The sequence below is a fragment of the Bos mutus genome, chromosome 26 (genome assembly GCF_027580195.1).
Source record: "Bos mutus isolate GX-2022 chromosome 26, NWIPB_WYAK_1.1, whole genome shotgun sequence".
NCBI lineage: Eukaryota > Metazoa > Chordata > Mammalia > Artiodactyla > Bovidae > Bos > Bos mutus.
The window spans coordinates 45,794,530-45,821,761 of record NC_091642.1 but is presented as its reverse complement, the minus strand read 5'-3'; the positions used below and the strand labels follow the sequence as shown (position 1 = coordinate 45,821,761).

General features: G+C 35.1%; 1 protein-coding gene across 1 annotated transcript in view; it reads left to right on the top strand.

Annotated features, from left to right (window-relative positions):
- The window catches only part of PCDH15 (protocadherin related 15), a 1,047,422-nt gene that overhangs the window by 966,299 nt on the left and 53,891 nt on the right, over positions 1-27,232 (top strand). The window contains exons 27-28 of the mRNA XM_070363570.1: positions 2,147-2,362; positions 13,814-13,902. Coding sequence (XP_070219671.1) covers positions 2,147-2,362; positions 13,814-13,902 — 305 coding nt within the window. The remainder of the gene's footprint in view (positions 1-2,146; positions 2,363-13,813; positions 13,903-27,232) is intronic.

The window sequence follows — 27,232 nt, the reverse complement described above, 5'->3', positions numbered from 1 at the left end:
ATCAGTAAGAACAGTGCAAAGAAGCTTAATATACAAAGCAATCAAAACAATCAAAATTATTTTGCTGTAACTGCCTTTTCTGTTCTTTTCTACTGTGTTACAGAGTTTGTTTTAAAATATTAAGGTTTCAGACTGCTAATTTGTCACAGAGAAACATCTGAAAGAGGAAAGGTGGATATGATAGTTTTAGTGAATTTATACAAGGCTATATAACTTTATTTGTGATACTAGATATGTAGCATTTAAATTTTAATTATAATTATTATCTGACTATTCTTATTTTTAAATATTGTTATTAAATATCAGATATCAAGCATTTATGGTTCATCATTACAATGATTTTTATTTTTATAAAAATAATTTTGTTTAACAAAATAAATTTTATTTAACAAAAATAAAACTCTCCAAGGAATATATTATTCTAGTACTTATATTAGTGTTGTCGAACAGAACTTTTGACAATAATGGAAATGCTCTAAATGTCCTCTGTCCAATGCAGTAGTCACAAGCCACTGAACACTTGAAATGAGGCTAACGTGACTAAGGAAATGAAATGTGAATTTTGCATTAAACTTGAAAAGCCAAGGGCTACAAAGTAAGTGGCAAAGTTTGGCTACAAATAATTATAATAATAGTAAATCATAGAAAATGTGTGTTGAGATTCAGCACAAAATTCAAAAGTTTGAATCTCTAACTTTAAATTCTATATAGGTGCTTAACAATTTGAATGTCAGGATAACTCTGCTAGACAAGGTAACCTGAAGTAAAAAAATTCAGATACTTTCCTTTGGGATCAAATATTTCTTGAAATTCAAGTTAAAAAATCTCAGTTTTAGAATAGGACAAGCTCTAACTACCAGTTCATCTTTTTAAATGCCCTGCGTGTTTTACATAATAGCAGAGCTTCATTTCTGTATTAGAGGAATAGGAATTAGATTCCAACATAGGTCACGTTATCACTATACAAAGAAAAAACAGAAAGAAAAAATAATTATCAAAGTGTTTATTTTAAAGCTTTAAACCCAAGTTTTTATTCATTTAACAAAGTAAGCATAAGAAATAAAAAGAACATTCCCAATTAAAATTAAAATGGGTTTGGATTAAGTAATCAAAGATATTTCTTTCATATACTAGGAGCAAATTTAAGATAACTGAATCCCTCAAAAATATTCTTTCACTTATGACTAACATGAGTATTTTCTTTGAGATAAACTTTTTACCATTAATGAAACTTTACTGAGGTACAGAGGTACAAGAAACTGGCACAAAATATGTACAAATCATAAATATAGAGTTCAATAAAAAATTGCAGACTATACACACATTCACTAAAACTATCATATCCACCATTCCTCTTTCAGATGTTTCTCTGTGACAAATTGGCAGTCTGAAAAATTTCCTGAAGTAGAAACAAAAGAGCCAGGCTAATATTACTATGCTCCCAACTTTATTAAAAAAAAATATATATATATATATATATACACACTAAGCAACTATTTCTTTTTAATTTCTAAGTGTGAAGAAACTTTAACATGTAGATCATAAGCACCTACAACCAGGGACAAATCTGGTTAATCAGGACACAAGCTGATGAAAAAAGAAGCTGCATTAGTATTCTAATACTCTCTTATGATATGGCATTTACTAATCAGGATCTCTTGATGTAACTCTAGACTTATAAAAGTTCTGAATACTGTCCTGGTGTCATCTGAAATATTTTAGTGCATAACTTTAATTTTTTTTTTTCCTTTTAGGAAATAGATCAAAAACACAATTGCATGCTATGCCTACTACACAAGACAATGGTTAGGTACACAGTCCCATCCTTAAACCGATTTGGGTCTCAGCCCAGTGCTGATCCCATTAAACATGCCAATCAACACACTTGGTTCATCAGTGGGACTGAGTTAGCATCTCTGTCCCTTGTATTCACAGTTCAGTAGTCATTATCCTTCTCATAACAGTTGTTCAACCCTGTGCATACAAAGTCTATGCATCCATATAATGGTACCTAGAAAAATATAACTTTAGGAGGGCTTTATTGTGTTGTTACCCAAGAAACAGAAGTCTTGCAACCAGAAATAAGCTCTTTCATAAAGGTTATTTTTTTCCAGCTTATTTATAACCTGTGCTTTTCCCCTCCTAGGCGACTGATAAAGATACTGGCAATTATAGTGCCATGGCATACAGACTCATAATACCACCAATTAAAGAAGGAAAGGAAGGATTCGTGGTGGAAACATACACAGGGCTTATCAAAACGGCTATGCTCTTCCATAACATGAGGCGGTCTTACTTTAAGTTTCAAGTCATCGCAACTGACAACTATGGGAAGGGACTAAGTGGCAAAGCAGATGTTCTGGTGAGTAGATGAAACTTCAGAAAAAGGGGGTATGTGCAGTACTAGCCAGGGGTTAACGTTTTAACACCTAGAACTTTTAAATATTGGAAATAGGTTTTCTAAAACATCAATGTGATTAACTTTCATCCAAGTTGTTACTACATATAGTTTAGGATATTAAAAAATTAGAGCTTTATGCTGGTTTATTTTTTTGACATTTCAGAAATTAATCATATTGTTTTTGAGTATGAATGTGACAGCATTGTCCTAAGCACTGGTTTTCTGTTTGGTCTGAAGATCTCATTTTTAATATAAAGTTGGCCGGAGCTACTTACAAGTTTTAAATGCTTCACAGAGTTGTGCTGTAGAAATTAAAATGTATGAAACTTTCACTACTATTTAAATTACTTTTAGGCCTTTTGTAATTAAGGAAACAAAAAATGTATTAGAGCAAATTTATGTTCCAGCAGAAGTGATCTCCTTCTTTTACCAAACTCCTCTTTGATGACATTGGCGACCCTTGACTAAACTATCAATATATTTGGCTTCAGTCAATAATCATTTTTCTATTCTGTTTCTTGGGCTGTACACAAGCTCAGTGGTAGGTTATTACCAAGGAGAGTCTGATATTGACATTTATTCAAAATACTCAACACCAAAGCATCTATCATATGGAATTGCTACTTTAGAAGTGTAGATTAGACTTTTTTTCTGATAAAACCAGTAAAAGTTATAAATATCATTGTTACTGGAAATATTTGTCACATAAAGACTGAATCCAATATAATTTTTCTTTTGCTGTTTATACTTTATTAAATCTTCAATTTCCACTGTTCTCATTTAGTTATCAGGACAAGATTAAACAACAAATAGATGCAACAGCTCAGTTGGTAAAGAATCCACCTGCAATGCCGGAGACCCTGGTTCCACTCCTGGGTTGGGAAGATCCACTGCAGAAGGGAAAGGCTACCCATTCCAGTATTCTTGGGCTTCCCTTGTGGTTCAGCTGGTAAAGAATCCACCTGCAGTGCGGGAGACCTGGGTTGGGAAGATCCCCTGGAGAAGGGAAAGGCTACCCACTCGAGTATTCTGGTCTGGTGAATTCCATGGACTACCGTCCATGGGGTCGCACAGAGTTAGACACAACTGAACAACTTTCACTCACTCAGATGCAACGTAAATCAAATATTTTTCTTCTTAGATAGTGGTGAAGGCCAATCACCATGATTATGATGGATATGAAGGCCAGAACATTCTTGTTTACAACAAAGGCCAATGTAAGGGGAAAAAAAGCTTTTGATATGCAAAGTATTAAGGTTGGCATAGATTTTCTAAAATCAAAGTAAGACTGTAAACCTTATATAAAGTCATATTGTCATTTCTCTTCCTGTTAAGGCTGAATAATAAGGCTACTACACTAAGTATAATTAAAATATTGTAAGAACATAAATAGAATATAACTATATAAGTTATCTATATGATATGTACATAAGCAATGTTAAATTTGTTTATTTGGACTCTATACACTATAGTATGGAAATTTAAGATATACCTCTAAAACTTTCCAAAACATATTTAGAAAGATTCAATTCAAAATAACCATAATGTGATATATTTGTAAATCACAATATTTATCCAAGGAAATCTTCCTAGCAAAATATGTTGTTGTTCAGTCACTAAGTCATGTCTGACTGTTTACAACCTCATGGACTGCAGCAAACCAGGCTTCCCTGTCCTTCACCATCTCCCAGAGTTTGCTCAAATTCATGCTCATTGAGTGAATGATGCCATCTAACTATCTCATCCTCTGTCTCTCCCTTCTCCTCTTAGTCTTTCCCAGCATCAGAGTGTTTTCCAATGAGTCGGCTCTTCATATCAGGTCATAAGGCATTTATGATAAAATCTGAAATCCTTTCAGAAAAGAGAAGGAAGACATGGAGAGAAATGACTTATGCAAAGAAAGCAACAAGTGCCAGAACCAAGAAGGAAGGGAAATCGTGACAGTTCTCAGCTGGCAGATATTTACTCAGCTTGGCAGAGTGAGGAGGAGGAAAGTGAATGAGACAGGGCTGGAGATGGAAATATATAAGGTGTAGAACTTATTGAAAATATTGGAACTTTTCCCCTAAAATTTATGGGAAATCATTGAAAAAATTTAGTAAGAGTGAATGAAGATACAGTTGTTAACTTTGATAAAACTTTCTTGCTTAGTGCAAATCTGATTCTCCCCTGAGGACACTACTTCTGCTCCTGCCTCCTCAAGCAGAAGCTTTTGTTTGTATTTTTTTCTGTTCTTGTCAGCCTTCATACTACCTGCTGGGAGAGTAGGATCCTCAGTGTACAACATCACTGCTTCTAGGCCCTCCTTCCTTCCTAAGAATCAGCCTTGATTTTCATCATCTGGCTGTCACTATCTGCCTTACTTCATTCCTGGGACTCCGAAGCCTTGGTCAATCCCAAATATGTCTCAATGAGTTTGGCTCCCGAGTTACTATTACTTTCTCCAACAATCCTCCTACATTTTGACAATTTCATTATACACAAAGAGGATTCTTCCAATATCCTGAACTCGCAATTCCTTGAATGCCTTTCCTCCAATGGCTTTAATTTTCATCCTATTTCAACCACTTAAAACCTGAGTTATTTTTTGCCATTGCCACTTATGACACTCCTTTTATAGCCTCCATTTCAAACCACCCACTCTTTGACCATCATTTCCTTCTCCGGGAATCTTCCCAACTCAGGGATCAAATTTGTAATCTCCTGCATTGTAGGCAGATTCTTTACTGCTGAGCCATCAGGGAAGCCCTCTCTTAAACACCTTTTAAATCAAAATTTCTCTCTCTGTTGGGGGAGAAATCAACTGCTTATCTGAGATCAACTGCTTATGCCAACATCATCAATGACTTTCACTTAGTACAAGCACTGATAATCTGAATCTCCATCTTATTTGAACCATTAACTACCTTTGGTTGATTATTACCTTTACTAGGCTTCCAGGCCACCATTCACTCTTCTTTATCTCTTTCCTCACTGTTCAGTCTTTCTCAGTATTTTTTGCTGTCATTTTCGCTGTCATTTTCTTCTCCTGACCTTTTAGTCAATATTTCTTAGGGCTCAGACATTAATTCTCTTTTCTATCTTCACTCTATAACTCACTAAACTCATTCGGTCCCACAACATTAAAAGATCATCTATATATATTACAAAATTTCAAATTTATATCTTCACCCTGAAGCTCATACCTGAATAGCAAACTCATGTATCAAAATGTACATGCAGAATTATACTTGAATGTCTACTAAAGACCTGTTTGATGTTTGCTAATCTTCTCTTCCTCATCACATCTCTTCTACCTATAGTCTTCACAAATTTTGCTCTATGACCAAATGAACTTTGAATTCCTTGTGTGTGTGTGTGAATGTGCTTGGTCATGTCCAACTCTTTGTGACCCCATGGACCTGTATCCCGCCAGGCTCCTCTGCCCATGTATTTTCTTTAGTCTCCTAATTCCTTTCTCTACTTAACCACACATTTAATTCCTGAGTAAATATTGTTGTATATATGTGTATATACACTGTAACGTACATATACTCCATATAGGTGTTATCTTCACATTTTTCAATATTTCTACTGTTACAGTTTGTTTGATCAAGCTTCATGACTCACTTGCATCATTGCACAAACTCACTAACTTGCTCATATGCTTTCTTTCTTGCCCTGCTAAAGTCTGGCTTTAATATAGCAAATAAAGTGATATCTTAAAGTGTAATTCAGGTCCTGTTATCTATCTGCTCAGAACTTTCTAATATCAGCTGATTCTTTCAGAGAAATTCTTAGATTATAGAAGACTATGAGGCCCTTGGTAATCTAACCTCCAATGATCCATTTTCTACTCTTCTCCCTGTAACTCCTTCAAACCTGATAATATTGGCCAGTTTGCTATTCCTCCAATAGTCAAAAATGCTCTCAATTTAGAAAATTTTATAACGAGGTTCCCTTGTGGCTCAGCTGGTAAAGAATCCACCTGCAATGCTGGAGACCTGGGTTCGATCCCTGGGTTGGGAAGATCCCCCGGAGAAGGAAAAGGCTACCCACTCCAGTATTCTGATCTAGAGAATTCTATGGACTGTATAGTCCATGGGGTCACAAAGAGTCAGACACAACTGAGCGACTTTCACTTTCACTACCTACAATGTTCTTTCCTTGCATTGTTCAGGACTAGCTCCCTTATCTCTTCTAAATATTTGTAACAATGTATTTCACAATGGAGCATACTCTCATCATCCTAGTTAATACTGCAACATACTACATCTCTGTATTCTTAGCTGTTGCTTTTTTTTTTTAATAATGGGCTTATCATATTAGTGTTTTTTCTGCAGAAAAGCTCTATAAGGACATTTTAAGAAATTAATTTAATTTAATCCCTAATGTATCTCAAGCACCTAGAATAATTCCTGTCATAGACTGAGTACTAAATTCCTATGTGTTCAGTAAATGAATGGCCTGTCTCTTGCAGTGTAAGTTAGCAGTTCTCACAGGTAGTCTATGAAAACCTGTATACATGCTAAGTCACTTCAGTCATGTCTGACTCTTTGCGGCCCTATGGACTGTAGTCTGCCAGGCTCCTCTCTCCATGGGATTCTCCAGGCAAGGATACTGGAGTGGGTTGCCATTTGCTTTTCCACCATGAGAACCAGAGGGACCCTAAATCATTTCAGGGTCCATGAGATCAAAGCTCCTTTCATGAAGATACTAGGACATGATTTGCCTTTTTACCATGTTGCATTTGCCCTGCCGAAAAACATGGCTATGGCTTCATAGCCATACATAAACAGGGGAAAAAAAGAAAAAGAAGCCTGTTTCAACTAAGAATGCCCTTATTTAGGCAGTAAAACTTGTTACTTTTAACAAATATCAACTCTTGACTAAAAACTTTTTCAACATTTTCTATAATGAAATAAGAAGTAGGTATAAAGCACTTCTGATGTGTATGAAGGTTTCATGGCTGTCTCAGAGAAAAGCTCTATGCAAGTTGAATTAGCTGCTTTTTTCAAGGAATGGCTTTTATTTGAAAAAAAATAACTTAGAGATAAAATATGATTATTCAGACTTGAATTTTTGATGGGCATTTACACAAAAATAAATGAGGTGAGACTGTCAATTCAAGGAAAACAACTGACAGTATTTGTTGTTAATGATGACATTCAAGCCTCCAAGTACAAATTAGTATATTGGGAAGCATGTGTTCACCACTGTGAGTTTGACAGCTTGCCATTACTGAGAGATTTTTCTGATGAGATCAGTGGTAATATTAAAGAATGTGATTTTTTTTCTTGGTATTGTGTAATATAATGTGTCAATATTTGAAAAACTGGCAATATTCAGTGAACTGATATTTTCCAAATGACCAATGCAAGATGTTTTTATTTTTTTTTTATTTTATTTTTTTTTTAATTTTAAGACACTGTGCTTTCTGCAGGAGTGCCGAAAAGCACCACAAGCTAACTGAGAAGGGAGCACGGTGCTAACAGTTTCAACCTCAGCAAATGAATGATCACAAGATGTTTTTAAAAATTCGTAGGCAGAAGGTCCATTCAAAGTGCAAGACCGATAAAGTAATTTTAGTCTAACTGAACATGATTTTAGATTTTACATTGAAACTAATCTTGAAGAAACTACCACTTGAGTTTTGAGTTTGCAGACAACATACACAATCATTTGAAAGCAAAAAAAAAAAAAAAAAAAAAAAAAAAAAGATACCTCTTCTTTTTCAAGAAAAGTGAGATTGTGCCAGAGACCAGTTAGGAAGAAACAGTGACCAGACCAAGCAAGAAACTGTGTGAACCTCTAGAATTTTGCTGTCCATTGTGTTAACTCTTTGCTATATGTGGCTTCTGAGCACTTGAAATGTGGCTAGGTTGCATTTAGACATACTGTGTAATATACACAATGGACTTCAAAGACTTAGTATGAAAAACATGTAAAAACTCTCCTTAATAAGTTTTTTAGCTTCCCTGGTGGCTCAGATGGTAAAGAATCTACCTGCCATGCAGGAGACATGGGTTCAATCCCTAAGTCAGAAAGATCACATGGAAAAGGGAATGGCAACCAAATCCAGTATTCTGGCCTGAAGAAGTCCATGGACAAAGGAGCCTGGCAGGCTACAGTCCATGGGGTCACAAGAGTCAGTCAGGAATGACCCACTAACATTTTCACTTTTTCTAGACTGATTAATATTGGAATGATAATATATTGATTATATTAGGTTAAGTGTATTATTGAATTAATTTCATTATTTTTTCTCTTTCTGTTGTGATTACCAGAAAATTGAAAATTACATATCTGGCTTTCTTTTTTTTTTGGTCTCACGTTATGTTTATATTGGACTGTACTATCTAAACTATTTAAGAAGTGAATAGGGAAAACAAAAGAATTATAAGAAGTTTATGATAAATAATTAAAAAGATTCAGAATCTGTTTTTAAAATTATGTGTTGCGCAAATATTAGCTTTTTCTTTTTTTTCTTTTGATTGTACCTAGTAATTTTAACCCAAATACAAAAATAAACCCTCCCCCCACCAAAAAAAAGATATTTAGAAAAAGTGTCATTAGTAATTAAGGCATAAATAATTAAATGAAGCAATTTTAAAGCAGAATTTAAAAAATTTTACTATAATAAACTGAAGTGCATTTGCATAAAGGCTCTACTGAAAATGTAATATAAACAAAATATAATAATCTTAAACATAAATATCTTTGCTATAGATGATAGAAGAAACCAATGATTCAAGGGCATGGAAATTTTTGGAAGATCAAAATTTAAACTATAATAGCTTGTTGTCTTCATATGCACAAAGTATATATATGTTCTACATAAATAATGTGTATATGTCAATACTTTTACATATATTTAAAATTTTAAATCTAACTGTTTGTAGATAAGTCTGAGATAGTTACTTCTGGAGAAGGCAATGGCACCCCACTCCAGTACTCTTGCCTGGAAAATCCCATGGATGGAGGAGCCTAGTGGGCTGCAGTCCACGGGGTTGCTAAGAGTCAGACACGACTGAATGACTTCACTTTCACTTTTCACTTTCATGCATTGGAGAAGGAAATGGCAACCCACTCCAGAGTTCTTGCCTGGAGAATCCCAGGGATGGGGGAGCCTGGTGGGCTGCCGTCTATGGGGTCGCACACAGTCAGACACGACTGAAGTGACAGCAGCAGCAGCAGCAGCAGAGTTAAATGCAGTCTGAGTTTTTATTTTATCAGAATTAAAAATGCATTACTTTTTTATTTTAAGTGTACAAAATCATGTTTTCAAAATCATTTTCAAAAAATCTTTTTGAGAAATTATAAGCTTAATATGGATATATTCCAGAGGACTTTAAATCTTGATTCAGTTTGTTTAACAAATTAAAAATTCTCTTTGAAGTAATTTATCCTTCTGAATAAAGAGAAAGTACTGACAGTCTTTTAAACATAAATGGCAGAGTTACTTATAAGTTCAGGGCCAAGTATTGCTTCTCAATAGAGTACCCAGCACATGAATTGACTGCATTCCAACTCTTTACTTGTAAAACAACCTTCAAAACTTAGAACTTATTTATGCAAAGGGAAATGTTACCTTTCCCCCATACTGAATAAAACATTCTAGTGTTTCACTGATCTACAATTAGGGGAAATCAGTCAACCACGTGAAATCAATCCCGGTGTTTGTTTTGATAGACTGACTGTGTGACAGAAAACTCCAAAATTTCAGTGGTTTAAACTAACAAGATTGGTTTTTGCATGACCCAACAATGAGAGCATATATGGTCGGGTGATGTTCTTGACAGCTCTTGCAAATTGAGATTCAGTGGCTCAGTTCCCTTCCATCATGTGTCTGTGTCCTGCTCTATGGCTTCCTTATTCAAACAGATACTGCCCAAGAAAGGGAAGGTTCACATATGGGATAGATTAGAGAGTATTTGTTTCTTCTTTTGCACTGACTTCCATTGATCAGAACATCATATGGTTCCATCAAACTCCAAAAGAAGCTGAGAAATCTGCTCTTATTTAGAAAAGAGTCCATGATTACTATTTGTTTCAGGCTGTTTGTTTTGGATCTTTTTTTTTTTTAATGTTCTCTCACCCAATATTGAAAGAGGAAAAAGGAAGGGAGGAAGAGATGAAGGAAGAAGGAGAGGGAAGAAAAGAAGAAAGAGAGGGAAGGAAAGAAGAAAGAGAGGGAAGGAAGGAATAAAGGAAACACAGTTTCACAAAACTCATAGATTTTTCTAGAGATTTTTATCATGTATTTTTACTACTAAAAACTAAAACAGGAAGCAAAACAAATAACAAAAAAAGTTATATGTAATATGTAATGTTAGTCCTTTTTATTTTTTTATTCAGGAGTGATGCAAAAAGATAAAATAGAGTTACAAAAAAAAACTGTGATAATCCCCTTTTTCTAATGAACTTAGATTTTTTTGTGTGTGTGTGAGGACACAGTCAAGATTCATGTACATGTTTAAGGAAAATTTAAACATTTGATCCCAGATACCTATAATGAGTTAGAGATACAGGTTGGAACTGCCAATGTTAGCAATTTGCTGATAGCAACTTGGTAATAAGATAGACTCCTGGCTCAATATAGTTTATCTGCACACATGAATTATTAGGCCCACATTCTGGTTTGAAAGATTTCAAATTAGTTGTAAATATTTCACATCTTGTCTCTTTCCTTGAAAGATGGAAAACTACAGCAGATCTGGATCTGTTTACCCACATCACAATACTCAGTAGAGATGAGAAGTAGCTGAGTTCTTCAGAGGAGTAATATGCTCTCTGATTTGAGAGCCTGCCAATTCTCCCTATTATTTCATACTTTTGACAGCTTTCCTCATTTAGGTAACCTGCCTGGTCCCTGAAGAAGTTTGAGCTTATGACTTCTGATACGGCATGTATGGGCAACTACATGCAGAGAATTGGGAGCTTATATAAAAAATATATGTAAACATGAGGTTGAAAGTGAAAGTCGCTCAGTGGTGTCTGACTCTTTGTGACCCTATGTACTCTATAGTCTATGGAATTCTCCAGGCCAGAATACTGGAGTGGGTAGCCTTTCCCTACTCCAGGGGATCTGCCCAACCCTGGGATCAAACTCAGGTCTCCCTATTGCAAGTGGATTCTTTACCAGCTGAGCCACCAGGGAAGCCCAAGAATACTGGAGTAGCCTATCCCTTCTCCATGGATCTTCCCAACCCAGGAATCAAACAGGTTCTCCTGCATTGAGGGTGGATTCTTGACCAACTGAGCTATCAGAGAAGCCCAAAATATGAAGTTATTCCCCAGAAAATTTATATTCAGATATATAGTGCTAAATATGCCTATTCCAGAGTATTAAATTAATAGTCCTGGTGTATATGCATTTACACAATTTTAATTGTGTATAATATTAGATACATATTTTTAATTTTAAAATTTAATATTACAAACTGCCATTACTGCATGGCAAATAGAAGGGGAAAAGATGGAAGTAGTGACAAATTTCCTCTTCTTGGGCTCCAAATCACTGCGGACTGTGACTGCAGCCAAGAAATCAGAAGATAATTGCTTCTTGGCAGGAAAACAATGACAAACCTAGACAGCATGTTGAAAAGCAAAGATATTACTCTGCTGATAAAGGTTTATATAGTCAAGGCTATGGTCTTCCCAGTGGTCATGCCTGGTTGTGTGAGTTGGACTGTAAACAAGGCAGAATGCCAAATAATTGATGCCTTTGAACTGTGGTGCTGGAGAAGACTCCTGAAAGTCCCTTGGACAGTAAGGGGATCAAACTAGTCAATCTTAAGGGAGATCAACCCTGAATATTCACTGGCAGGACTGATGCTGAAGCTGAAGCTCCAGTATTTTGGTCATGTGATGCAAACTGACAACTCATTGGAAAAGACCCTGATGCTTGGAAAGATCGAGGGCAGTAGGGGAGAAGAGGGCATCAGAGGATGAGATGGCTGAACAGCATCACCAATGCAAGGAACATGAACTTGGGCAAACTCTGGGAGATGGTGAGGGACAGGTAGGCCTGGCGTGCTGCAGTCCATGGGGTCACAAAGAGTCAGACACAACTGCGTGACTGAACAACAACACTTGTGTATAATATACACGCAGGACAGTACATTTTTTAATGTCTGGGTAATAAAAGAGCACATGTTCTGGAGTCTGTGTTTAATTGGGACCAAGATATTAATGTCTCTTTGTTTTATTAGAGACATATTTTAAAATTGGATATGTAAAATTTTTTCATATTTAAAAATTGGAATGATACTGTAACTACCTGATACAATGATTTATAGAATTACATCAGTGTCAATTCCTGTGTGTATGCGTTTGTTAAGTACTTTCAGTTCTGTTCAACTCTTTGCAACCCTATGGACTGTAGCCCACTGGGCTCCTCTGTCCATGGGATTCTCCTGGCAAGAATACTAGAGTGAGTTGCCAAGCCCTCCTCCAGGGGAATCTTCCTGACCCAGGGGACGAACCCATGTCTCTTCAATCTCCTATGTTGGCAGGCGGGTTCTTTACCTGGGAAGCCCATTAATTCTTGTACTTTTGAGCGAAATAGTAAAACATGTGTTGTAAGCAGAGAATAAATGCTATTATTTTTCTCCCATTTTTCTAAATAAGAACATAGAAGGGAGTCTAAATATTACATGGACGAATGGATTCATAAACAGTGTTAAATTAGCTTCTTTCAGCCCCATCTGAAGTTTCTATGCATTGTCATTGTTTTAGTCACTAAGTCGTGCCCAGCTGTTTGTGATCTAGCGGACTATAGTCCACCAGGCTTCTCTGTCTGTGGTATTTCCCAGACAAGAATACTGGAGTTGGTTGCTATTTGTTCCTCCAGGGGATCTTCAAGACCCAGAGATCAGATCTGTGTCTCTTGCATTGGCAGGTGTATTCTTTACCAGTGAGCCACCAGGGAAGCCTGAGTTTGTATGTGTATACCTCTTTATCTACACAAAGTTGGCTAATGCAGGCATGATTCTGTATTTGGTGATCTCATGGAATGAATTATTCTAACTGTCCATGTCCCAGATTCTTAATGACAATGAATAAAGGATCTCTTAGGATTTATAAACCTTAAAAGCTTAGTTTTCTATTTTCCTGAGTGTTCTTAAATAACCCAGGTTTTTTAAAATTTACAAAACCACATTTATTTTATGCTTTTGTAAAAGTCAAGAAAACAAATGCAAAACCAACAATAGTCGAAGTCACTTAGGCTTCTATAACATCTAAGTAAGCAAGTATTCTGTCATTCCCAATCTGTCCCAACATGTATAACAGAGATGACGTAGTTAGAAATACCATTTGTGCTTAAATTGGAAACCGCTATGTCTTTGCATAGTAGGAAAGAAAAATGTTAATTTGATTATAGAAATGTTAACGAGTAAAAGCCAAATGAATTCTATTTTTGTCTTTCAGGTCTCTGTGGTCAATCAGCTGGATATGCAAGTCATTGTTTCTAATGTGCCCCCTACTCTAGTGGAAAAAAAGATAGAAGACCTTACAGAGTAAGGGTTTTTCTTTACTTACATATTTGTTTTCATATGGCTACAGTTTTTTTCTGAATTAGGTCATTTTGATCATTACAATGTTCAGACTAAACACACATTTTTAAAATACCTTCTCAGAATTAAACTTAAGTTATTTTTTTATTGAAACAGGTAACTTCATTTGAAGTTGGGATGATCTAAGATTCTTCAAATAAGAATGAAAATTAGATGTGAGATCTTATTATTCAGAATGTTTTGACTGATGGGTCAACATAAATTCAAAATACTGTACATAAGAAATAAGCATAACTATTTGAGTATATATCTTGATTTTGTGGCTCCAGAGTCTTCAAAAAGCTCATTATCTCAGCAATCTAGCTAGTCCAGGAAATGCTATTATTTCTCAGAATGATGTGTCTAAATGGCTAAAGCTTATTCTTTTATAATTTTTAAAGAATGTTAATTCTTTCATATTTTCCTTCTAAAATACATACATGTCCCTCTGCCTTTTTAACAGTGTATACTCTACATGGCTGAATATGTTAGTGTTGTCTCAAAACTGTGATTATGAATTCACAGTTTCCTAATATTCTAAATATTATCAAGGAATATTAACATGTCTTTACTATTTCACCTTTAACTACCCTAACCTAGCCTGTATCATTTAATAACTTTACAGTGATACTTAGGAGTTATTCCTTGTCTTCTGTTGAATTCAACTTGACAGATGTCAATTACTATCAATTTGCCTCTTTCAGGTAAAACATCTTTATATTTCTGTGTTGCCAGAAGAAACTATAGATGGTCAGATAGTTAACCTGCTACTAACTATGTGTCAAATAAAATACAATAGGCACTGGATTAAGACATGAGTGACTCTCCGATAATAAGAGCATATGTGGTTTGCAAGAATTACTTCCTGGTGCTTCACAAAATTTAACCTTTTTTCGCCACATAAAACATCCTATGAAAGAGGTGATTATCAACATTTAAGCATGGAATAGCGATTAGAGAGTATCTTGTTTGCGTCTGTAAAAGTGGTTTATATATGCTTAACTTTTACTAAATAGTAGTTGATTACACCTGTTTTAATGTCATCTATTGAAACAGGCTTTTTCTGATTACCATCCAAAAGAGATGACACTCTTTTCAACCCCTGCTTTTGTTCAAAGCATGTTTAATATTTATATTGTACATCAATTTAACATAAGCTTTATAAAGATAGGAAATCTGCCTTTCACTACTATAATTCCAGTTATATAGTAAGCATTTGATGCATTTTCCTGAATGAAAGTTTTGTGATCCCATGGACACAGGAGGCTGCCAGGCTACAGTCCAAAGGGTCGCAAAGAGTCGGGCATGACTGAGTGACTAAGCACATAAGTAAACCTAAATTTACTAGTGCAGTAAGCATAGCAGGTACATGCCAGATTCCCTTTTACAGGATGTCTTTTCCTTGTTTGTTTTCTACAATCTGTGTTAATTTAGAGATTTTTAAGGACAAAAATTTTGGATCCCTGTTTAAAAAGAGACTTTTTCCAGGGAAGTTTTATGTCATTGTAAAATAGAGCAGAAGATAAAGAGAATGCCCATCTACTTCTTCTTTGACCCACCTCATACATAGCTTCCCTCACTATCCATATCTTGCACCATAGTTCATTTGTTACAATAAATAAACTTATATTGACGCATCATAATCTATAGCCTACATAGTCTGCATCGTCTCAAATCCATAGTCTACATAGTGTTCACTCTTGGTTGTATATCCTGTGGTTTGGACTACTGTATCTATCATTGTAATATCATACAGAATAGATTCACTACTCTAAAAAACCCTCCATGCTCCAGCTATTCAAACCTTTCCCACTAACCCCCAGAAATCAGTGTCTCCATAGTTATATCTTTTCCAGAAGATCATGCCCTTGGAATCATATAGTTTATAGTCATTATGATTCCTCTCGAAATCAACTTTAGTAGACAGAAGATGGAAGTAGCGACAGACTGTTAGATCTGATTCAGCACCATGAAGCCCCAAATGCTCCATGTCCCAGGGCAGGGGGTGAGATAATGGAGGGCATAATGAAAGCATACACACAGACGAAGTAGACAGCAGCGTGCCAACTTGGTACTTAAAAATAGGAATTTATTATTCCAATGATCAGACTAACCATTATATATATGTTTCCTGTAGGTATTCCTAGATAAGTCAGATCACCTTCAAAGCCATCTTCTGTATTTCCTGAGACATCCCTACCTTAAGATAGGAAAACAAACTCCATATGATCATCACTTTTATTTTTCTCCTTTGTATGTGCTTTCAGTCTCTGAGCTGTGTCTGACTCTTGAGACCCAAGGCTTTAGCCCGTCAGGCTCCTCCTCTCCATGGGATTTTTCAGGCAAGAATACGGGAGGGTTGCCATTTCCTCCTCCAAGGGATCTTACTGACCCAGGAATCAAACTCACTTCTCCTGCATTGCAGGTGGATTCTTTACTGCTGAGCCACTAGGGAAGTGGCCAGATCATACTCCAAAGTGTTCCTGATACACACAAAATCAGCACAAATTGGAAGAGTAGATCAAAGAAAAATGTAATGATCTAATAAATTCATTTCATGATTGGGAAGATTTTTCATAAGATATCAATGTCCTTTGATAACTAAGAGTATGATGCCTGGAAAATAGAATGTTCAAAGAGTAAATCTTAGTTGCTATAAGAATGATAATAATTACTTCCCACTTTCTTGTAACTGGCTTAAATAGCTCTACTAATTTTTTTCTTTTATTACTTTGTTTTTTAATGCTTATAGAAGTAACCAAATGATCTTTTGCAATGAAACACATATCTTTTTAATTATATTAATACACTCAGCAAATTCTCCCATAATGGAAATCTGTGCCCCTTATGAGTGGCCTCTCATGTTTGTGTTTTGAAGCATCTTAGATTGATCTTAGCATTTATCTCTTTGTGAGCATTGTTTTTCTGTTACAAATTCTTGAGATTAAGGCATAGGAGAAACAGCTGTGAGGGTAAGGTTAAGGAGATCTTATTATAACATACAAATGATTGGCAATAGTGTCTAAAGAAGCTAAAAATTGTTTGCATTTTGTGTCTTCCTCCTTGCTCTTTTCACTTCACCATGAAGCTCGTATAAATAAAAGATGCTTGGGATTCTAAAATTTAAATGGTAAGAATATGTGGAAATGGCATTTTCAAAAATATAGATAAAATAATTTAGAAATATTGTGTTATAATATAAATCAGAATTGGTAACTTAGGTCTCAGAGTTGGTCAAATGCTTCTTATTTTCTAAATACAATATGAAAATTCAGTGAAATTAAGACTTTATTGATGTAGTTATTGCTTTGGTGTGGAGGAGCCTAATAGTTCATGAAAAATTTACAAAGCATCTGAAATGAGTCTGTGTAATTAATCTATAGCTCCTGGAATAGAGCTTACAAAACATACTTTAGAAATCTAGCCAAAATGTGTATTTCTGGGATAAGAATTATAAAATCATTTCAGAAGAAAATCTAGGAAACAATAAAAAATAAAAGCCAGCACTTATATAGTCTTATATCTGCATAAGACTTAGAGTTGAGGGGAAAGGTGGAGTTGAAAGGCAAATCAATAAACACATTATCGTTGATCATTTTTATCTACATTTTGCTCTAGAGTTTGGAAGCTCAGGGAATTTTCTATAAAGAGATATATTAATAGTTTACTAATAATAAATTAAAAATAATATTTGTACTTTTAATGATATTTAAATTTTGCTGTTTCATTAACTTAATTTTGTTATTAAAATGTTTAAATGTTAAAAATAATTAGTATTCATCATAGCAAAATCCTTTTGTAAATAACACTTTCTTTTCAAGAGCAGGTAAGGCTGGTTTAGTTAATGGGCTCTAAATTAGTGAATCTTAATTTGGAGCATTATATTTTGTAAAGAGAAAAAGTTACAATGCTTGTTTTTTTCTATTCTAACTCCTATAAGAAAACACTTTAAAGAAAATCTTGGGTGAAATTCCCAATTGATAAATTAGCAGTTTTTCCTAGGAAGGCTTTTCCTTTTCAATTCACAGGATCTAGGCTTAAGCCCTGGTCCTCTAGTGGTTAGGAATTCTTGGACCAGGAAATTAAACTTTTTGATTCCTATATCCATATCTTGGGACTTCCCTGGTGGCCCAGTGGTAGAGAATCTGCCTGCCAATGTAGGAGATGCTGGTTCAGTCCCTGGGTTGGGAAGATCCTGTGGAGAAGAAAATGGCAACCCACTTCAGTATTCTTGCCTGGGAAATTCCATGGACAGAGGAGCCTGGCGGGTTACAGTCCATGTCATTGCAAAAGTGTCCGACGTGAGTTAGTGACTGAGTATGCATCCATATCCTGAAGCTGGAAATTTAGTCATTAAATAAAGAGTAGTTCTTAGTTGTAAGCACTGAAGATTTAACAGTCAGATCAGATCAGATCAGTCGCTCAGTCGTGTCCGACTCTTTGTGACCCCATGAACCGCAGCACGCCAGGCCTCCCTGTCCATCACCAACTCCCGGAGTTCACCCAGAGCATATTGGGCACCCACTGACCTGGAGAGTTTCTCTTTCAGTATCCTATCATTTTGCCTTTTCATATTGTTCATGGGGTTCTCAAGGCAAGAATACTGAAGTGGTTTGCCATTCCCTTCTCCAGAAGATTTAACAGTGAACTTAAGCAAAGTCCTTGTTCCCATGAAAATTACATTCTGTTGGGGAAAAACAGCAAATAGGATAAGAATAATAAATAATACACAATTTGATGTCAAGCACTAATAACTATAATAAAAATAAGTAAAACTAACAATATATATTATGAAACAGATGTATTATTTCATATAAAATGATTGAGGAAAACCTTTCTAATAAGCAGAAATATAGCAAAAACCTAAGAGAAGTGAGGGAGAAAGTCATTTGTCTGTGGTGATGTGGGGAGTCAGGAGTAGAGAAAGTTATCCCAGAGAGAGGACACTACATATATGGAAATCCAGAGTTAGGAATATATTTGTCATATCAAGGTATAGATGTCAATGTAGGAAATGAGTTATACAGGATCTCATAGGCCACCTGGATGATTTTAACATTTTACTTTGTGTAAAATAGAAAGTCCTGGGCTTCCCAGATGGAGCTAGTGGTAAGGAACCTGCCTGCCAGTTCAGGAGAGGTAAGAGATTTGAGTTTGATCCCTGGGTCTGGAAGATCCCCTGGAGGAGGATATGGCAACCCATTCCAGTATTCTTGCCTGGAGAATGCTATGGACAGAGGAGCCCGATGGGCTATGTCACAAGGAGTCAGACATAACTGAAGCAAACTTAGCATGCACACATGCATAGTAGATACTAGTTACATGTGGTTATCAAGGACATGAAAAGTGACAAGTCCAAATGAGAGGTGCTGCAAGTATAAAATACACACCAGATTTCAAAGACTTAATACCAAAAGAAGTAAAATATCTCCTTAATGTTTTTGTATGGATTATATATGAAATGATCATTTTGGATATACACAGCTAAATAAATATATTAAATTCACCTCACCATTTTTATCTTTAATTTTTTAATGTGGCTACAGAAAATTTGAATTTATATGTGTAACTTGTATTGTATTTCTTTTGGGCATTTTGCTTTAAATGTTATGCACAGAGAAATAACATTGTAGCTTTAAGTTTTAAAAGGTTGTTGAGTGGGAAATCAGGAGACTAGTTAAGAGTCTAGAGGAATCCTCCAGGAGAGGGATCAATGTGGCTTGAAATTGATGGTAGGTATGGAGACAGGGAGGAGTTAAGGATATAATTTTTGAAGATACAACCTACAGAATTTGTTATAAATTGGACATATGAGAAAAAGTAAGAAACAATAATGACTCCTAGGTGTTGGGTCTGAGCAAACAAAGCCAAATAATATTTGTCATACTTGAACACTGAAAAATTTGATAAAAATTATACATTCAAAAGTAATGGTATTGTGTTCTTGGAAAGGATTGACTTTATATGGCAATACTTGATTCATATCAATAAAGGCCCTGGATGTCAGTCCTCTCTCACCATCGTGATACTAATTTCCCAACTTAGTAATGGGACTAGAGCCATGAAATTAAAAGACGCATACTCCTTGGAAGAAAAGTTATGACCAACCTAGATAGCATATTCAAAAGCAGAGACATTACTTTGCCAACAAAGGTCCGTCTAGTCAAGGCTATGGTTTTTCCAGTGGTCAGGAATGGATGTGAAAGTTGGACTGTGAAGAAAGCTGAGCACCAAAGAATTGATGCTTTTGAACTGTGGTGTTGGAGAAGACTCTTGAGAGTCCCTTGGACTGCAAGGAGATCCAACCAGTCCATTCTAAAGGAGATCAGCTCTGGGATTTCTTTGGAAGGAATGATGCTAAAGTGGAAACTCCAGTAGTTTGGCCACCTCATGCGAAGAGTTGACTCATTGGAAACGACTCTGATGCTGGCAGGGATTGGGGGCAGGAGGAAAAGGGGACGACAGAGGATGAGATGGCTGGATGGCATCACCCACTCGATGGACACGAGTTTGAGTGAGCTCCGGGAGATGGTGATGGACAGGGAGGCCTAGGGTGCTTCTCTTCATGGGTCGCAAAGAGTCGGACATGACTGACCGACTGAACTGAACTGAAATGAAAGCTCCATTATCTGTTCCCCACAGTCACATTTTTAGCTCTACATTAAGATTTTTTTTTAATTTATCTCATTTATTCCATGTGAACTGAGTGCATTGTAAATATCAAGTATGGTGCTATCCAATCAAACCAATGAAAATATGTTAAAAAATATAGGCTGGGATGTATGAAATATTTTATTGTATTGAAAGTTTATAGTTGTATAGTTTTTCTTATCTACTATGTTCTAAATTGAATTGCTATAAATATCTCCAATCACATGCCAATTTTGTTCAAGTATTCTTAACACAAAGATGAAGTTGAAGAGGTTATCAACAGAGAATGACTATAAATGATCTAATTTTATCAGATTATCAAGCATAGATATTTCAATAGCAAAACTTTTGAAAATAATGTTTTCTGTAATAGGCATCTAATAGCTGTAAAATAAATTGAAGCCAGTCATAAAAATAAAACATAAACTCAATATAAAATGAAATCCATTTTTTTAATATTCAAAGTATATTTCATGATTCCTTTAAAAAATTATAAATGTAATTTGGTTTTATTCAGTCTAGGTGATTCATTGTTATGACACAAAAGGGATTCACCTACTAGTTTTCTAAAATACTTAGTTTGGGGCTTTATTTTCACAGAGAAAGAAGTAACTTCCTGTCTTTCCTAGCGGAAATACTCATTTTTCAACTCATTATGTTACAAGAACTTTTAGTATTTTACAAAATTAAGATAGCCCAGAATACAGTTTGACTTGTACAAAACAATATGTGATGTTGTTACTTATGTACTTTGAAGAAATAACCAAAGCAAATTATTTTTCGGACTTTTCTAGTAGCTCAGATGGTAAAGAATCTGCCTGCATTGTGGGAGACAGGGTTCAGTCTCTGGGTGGGGAAGATTCCCTGGAAAACGGAATGGCAACCCACTCTAGTATTGTTGCCTGGAGAATTACATGGACAGAGGAGCCTGGTGGGCTATAGTGGATGGAGTCACAAAGAGTCTTTTCAACTAGATTTTACTTTTTCTTTAGATTCTACTGTATTTTGATTCAGTGGAGTCACATATGTTGATGTGTTTGTTTTCAATAGGTTTATTCATATTTTAATGTCCGTACTCACCATTGATTGATTAGCACATTTCTGAATGCTTATAGTCAAAACTACCAGTTTCTCTTGGGAGAAAGAAAAAAGTATTGAAGGCTAATAAATGAGTGTTATAAATTTATATTTGCCGTCTGATATACATGATATAGAAAAATGTAAATACACGATTGTGTCCCTCTTCCATTCCTCTTAGCAGCATACAAACATATAAGGGAATTGCTGCATTTAGATTGTATATTTTGTCAGATTCAATATATTTGCTCCTATATATTGTTTTGCTTTTTTTCCCCCAGAAACAATGAAAACAAAGCAAAAAAAAAAAAAAAAACAAATAAACAATGCTTTTTTAGAATTCCACTGAGGACATTTTAATTTTATTTTTATTTTAAAATAATGTTTGATATATTTGAGCAACTGCTATTGTTTGCAAAAAGAGATAAGTAGAATCTTAACTGAAAATGAATTGAAATATTCATTTAAAAAAACCTGTTTTTTATTTTTAGGGCTGATAGAGATGGTTTTACATTTTTTTGTTTACCCTGTAAGGGGAATACAAACATTAAAAAATAAAGCAGTGTTGGAGCAAATATTCTACCTAAGAAAAGAGCAAGCTTAAAGCATAGGCAGAGCTACATTGTGGGAAATAAAAATAAATTTAATTCATAAAAGACAATTTTAATGAAGGTACATTAATATTGACTGTAATGTTTTTATTTAACTTATTATTTGTGCTATATATTTTAGAAGAATTTGAATAAATATTTTAAAGCAAACAATAGAGGGAAAAAAAGTAAAGTGTTATAATCTCTGTTTACTTTTCCCAAATATCATATCATTCAGTTTATTTTTCAGAGTTTTTTCTGGCACCAAGTAGAAAATAACTCAAAAGCAGTTGCAAGATGAAAATAATATCATGATATTATGATTCCATTAAAAACATGAATCACAGCTGCTTTATAAAGATTTCCAAGATACATAGTGGGCATTTTTTTTCCTTTCAAAATACTTATTTCTCTCATATTCTTTTGTTTTATGGTCCAGAAGTTTTGACAAATAGAACAGCTTATTATCTTTTATAATTATTTCCAGGCCATGGTACAAGATAAATATATTGTGTTCTTGTGCAGCCACTCAATTCAGATACCTGATCAGCAATGATCGGTGCCTTTATTCTCTTAATCATCTTTGTAGTTCTTCTCTTAACTTTTTCTAACTTTTATACAATTTACCTTTCTGTGCTGCTGTTTTACTAGCTCATGGAATAAATTCAATCACGTGTTTAGATAAGAAAATTCCATTTGTATCAGCAGCAACACAAACTATTTTATTAATAATTTCACTTATATCTAAGTTGTAATAGAGGTTACTTTTTTTTTTAATGTTTAACTTTATACAAGGAGAATTTAGACAGTTTATAATGATTCATACAGTGAAACAAGGTAAAAACCATTAAGTAAGTCAGAAACCGAACATGGCAAACGGAATAGAGAGACATTGTGGAAAGAATGAAAATAAGACTGGTAATAAAGAGGCCAAAAATCCTGCAGAGACACTGCAAAATAGGAAACAAACTTGGTGCTCATCATTTTAAGGCCAAAGTGAAAGAAGCACACAAAAAATTGGAAAAAATGTGAATCAGTTAAAACATTAAGAAAAAACAAACAACAAATCACTTCCATTGGAAATGCAGAACTATTTCAGAGTGAAATGCAGGACTGGAGGAAGGATTTTATCCTGTGGAACATCTTAGAGAAGATATCTCATAATGTCATTAACAAAATGTTCTACGGAACCTGGAATATTGCTGAGGATATGGTCTGGGTAAAGTCTCTACAAGTCTGTTTTATGAGAGAAAATTAGTTTAGAATATTAGGAAAGCTGCATATCCCTCTGGCCATCTGCAATGCCTATTGATTCTTTTAGCCAGGCTTTTGAAAAAATATTGACAGGTACCTGGAGTGGAGCTCCCTATGTTGCTAGTTAAATATAAAACATATTTATTCAACAAAAGGCTAAGTAGGGTTTGAAATCATGAAATCTGAGGAGTTTTTACAACCACCACAACATATAGCTCACATTTGTGGCATGTTTTTTATTTGTTGGGCTTTGTGCACTTAATTGGGTGTTATCTAAATAATGTCTTATAGAGGCCTTTGAGGTAGAAATCATTATTTTCCCCTTTGCAGAGAAGAGTTTCCTATAACTTTGAGAGGCTCAGTAATTTTCACAAACATACAGATGCCAGTGGTGGAAATTTAATTAGAATCTACATCTATGAGCTAACAGCAGGTTGGGTTCCTAACCACTCCCTCTGCACAATGCTTCTTAGAAGGCAGACCTATTTAGAAACCCAATCTATTTTGGGGGGTGGGTGGGTGGAGGAGGAGTGAGCTGCTCTAACACAAGGCCAGAAAAACCCATCAAATGGTAATTTTACTGTGGGTCATTCACACAAATAGGTAACTGAAAAGATGACTGGTGTAACAGTTTAGTGTAAAAAAACAAAAGCTAGCTATAAGTAATTATTTGTTTTAGTTATAAAACGATTTTAGTAAAGCTGTTATACTTATTTTTTTATAACCCAATTTCTGGTGAAATGCACATATAAGATATTGGATAAGTGAGGCTGTAAATGAAAATTTAGGGAATCGGAGTTGGTGATGGACAGGGAGGCCTGGCGTGCTGTGATTCATGGGATTGCAAAGAGTTGGACACGACTGAGCGACTGAACTGAACTGAACCAAAAATAACTACCTTTGATAATAAATCAGTTAACTGAGCCAGTTGTTCAATATTCTCTTAGTCTGTGATTTAAAAGAAGGTTTCACATAAAAAAAGTTTTTCTTTCAAAATTTATTATAAGAAGGCTATATAGATTGCAATGTTTAAATTAGAAACTAGTTTAAATTTTAAATAATTAGCTATCATGTGGTAGCACAGTAAAATGTTAGTCCCTTGGACTGCAAGGAGATCCAACCAGTCCATCCTAAAGGAGACCAGTCCTGGGTGTTCATTGGAAGGACTGATGCTGAAGCTGAAACTCCAGTACTTTGGCCACCTCATGCAAAGAGTTGACTCATTGGAAAAGACTCTGATGCTGGGAGGGATTGGGGGCAGGAGGAGAAGGGGACGACAGAGGATGAGATGGCTGGATGGCATCACTGACTCGATGAACCTGAGTCTGAGTGAACTCTGGGAGTTGGTGATGGACAGGGAGGCCTGGCGTGCTGTGATTCATGGGGTCGCAAAGAGTCGGACACGACTGAGAAACTGAACTGAACTGAATTAACTGATACATATATTTAGATATAAACATATGTGAACATATAATACTGTATTAACATATTTCTTTATAGAAACTTTGAAACTTTGTCTAAAGATCATGTAATAACCTATTACTAAATATTATGAGTATGCTACTAATCTTTTAAACTGAAGTAAAACAATAAACCCTAAATGTAAATTTAATTTTTTAAAGTATTATAATTATTATACCAATTCATTCACACTGTATTTAATTCTTCACACATCAGACAGTTTGTTGTTTTGAAAAATGTTGCCATAATTAAATACCATACTGCCAAATGTTTGATTATACTACTTATATTTTCAATTGATGTATTGCTTCCAAGAATTTAGATTCAGGGCACAATTAACATTATATAAGCATCATCACAGGCATCTCCCTTGATAAAGTGTTTGTGTATGACACAGATGTTACAGATTGATAAAGAGTATCAATTGATCAAGAGTATCCTTTTCTCTCTCTCCCTGTATGTGCATATGCACACACGCACACACACATATATTATATAACTTATTTTATTAAAGTTAGACTTCCCTGATAGCTCAGTTGGTAAAGAATCTGCCTACAATGAAGGGGCTGCTGCTAAGTTGCTTCAGTTGTGTCTGACTCTGTTCAACCCCATAGACAGCAGCCCACCAGGCTCCCCCACCCCTGGGATTCTCCAGGTAAGAACACTGGAGTGGGTTGCCATTTCCTTCTCCAATGCATGAAAGTGAAAAGTGAAAAGTGAAAGTGAAGTCGTTCAGTCGTATCTGACACCTAGCGACCTCATGGACTGCAGCCTACCAGGCTCCTCCGTCCATGGGATTTTCCAGGCAACAGTACCAGAGGGGGGTGCCATTGCCTTCTCCGACAGTGTAAGGGACCCCAGTTCAATTCCTCGGTTGGGAAGATCCCCTGGAGAAGGGATAGGCTACCCAGTATTCTTGGACTTCCCTTGTGGGCTCAGCTGGTAAAGAATCCACCTGCAATGCGGGAGACCTGGGTTTGATCCCTAGTTTGGGAAGATCCCCTGGAGAACCGAAAGGCTACCAACTACAGTATTCTGGCCTGGAGAACTCCATGGACTGTATAGTCCATGGGGTGGCAAAGAGTTGGACACAACTGAACGACTTTCACTTTCACTCCACTTTCACTTTAAGCAAAAGTTTAATAATTAAAGCCTTCAAAGTCATAATATCATAAATTGACAGTGACCTAGGGCATGCAAATACTTATACTGGTAGAATTTCTTGATGGAATTATGAACTGTAAATCCACATGACATTTTATTTCAAAATGTATGTGTGAACTGGCTTAATAAATTAATAAAATAATAAGGGCAATGTAAACATTAGCTTTAATTTATATTTGCCAATTCAAAGTAAGTACTTAGAGAGTTACATTTAAAAAAAATGAGGTTAAAAAAATTGGAAGCAACCCTTTATCTATGTACATATGAAGATGAAGGTCTAAAAATTCATTATTATGAATATCACACATATATATTTATATATATATGTATATGTGTAAAGTAATGTTATATATATATATATATATAGCATAGACAGATATTGTAGAAATGCTTAGGTATATGGACACAGATGATACATAGAAAGATTGATTTTTACAAAAGATGTTTGTATTCTAAAATACTTAAATTTAGTTTTAATGTATTTATCAGAAAAAGGTTAAAAAAAGACTTCAGATCTGAACTTATTTAGCTTTATCCCAAAATATCTCTAAATGTTTAAGGAAAAAAATCTTGATGATGAGAGAAAAAGAAAAGAATGAAGAGTACTTCAGTAAGAGAAACTTCAACTATGCTCTTCTACACCAGTTTAAAAGTAAACAAGACACTTCATTTACATTGATGATGTCCTCTGGTGTGTACACCACAGACTTGTGCTCAGTGATACAGCCATTTCCTCCAGAGTTTCATATCCTGCTTCTCTTTTAACAGGGCAAACCAAGCACATACCAGACCCTGAAGGCAATATATTTTTTTTTAATAGAGGAGAAAACAGGTCAATTTTGGCATCTGAAGTAAAAGTTATTTCCTGGTGCATCAAAATTCTTTAGAATATATTATTCCTCATTCCCCCAAATGCTTCACAGCTTGGACTCTATTTGTCATGTTTAGTTATTAAAATTAATTAATTTACATATAAATGTCTATATTTAGTAATCTGCATTCTAGAGTTAATCTTCAAGGATTAATAATATTAAGTTTTTAATAAGAAAAAGAACATTAAGGAAATTGTCTTTATTTGGCTATAAGTTATACTTTCA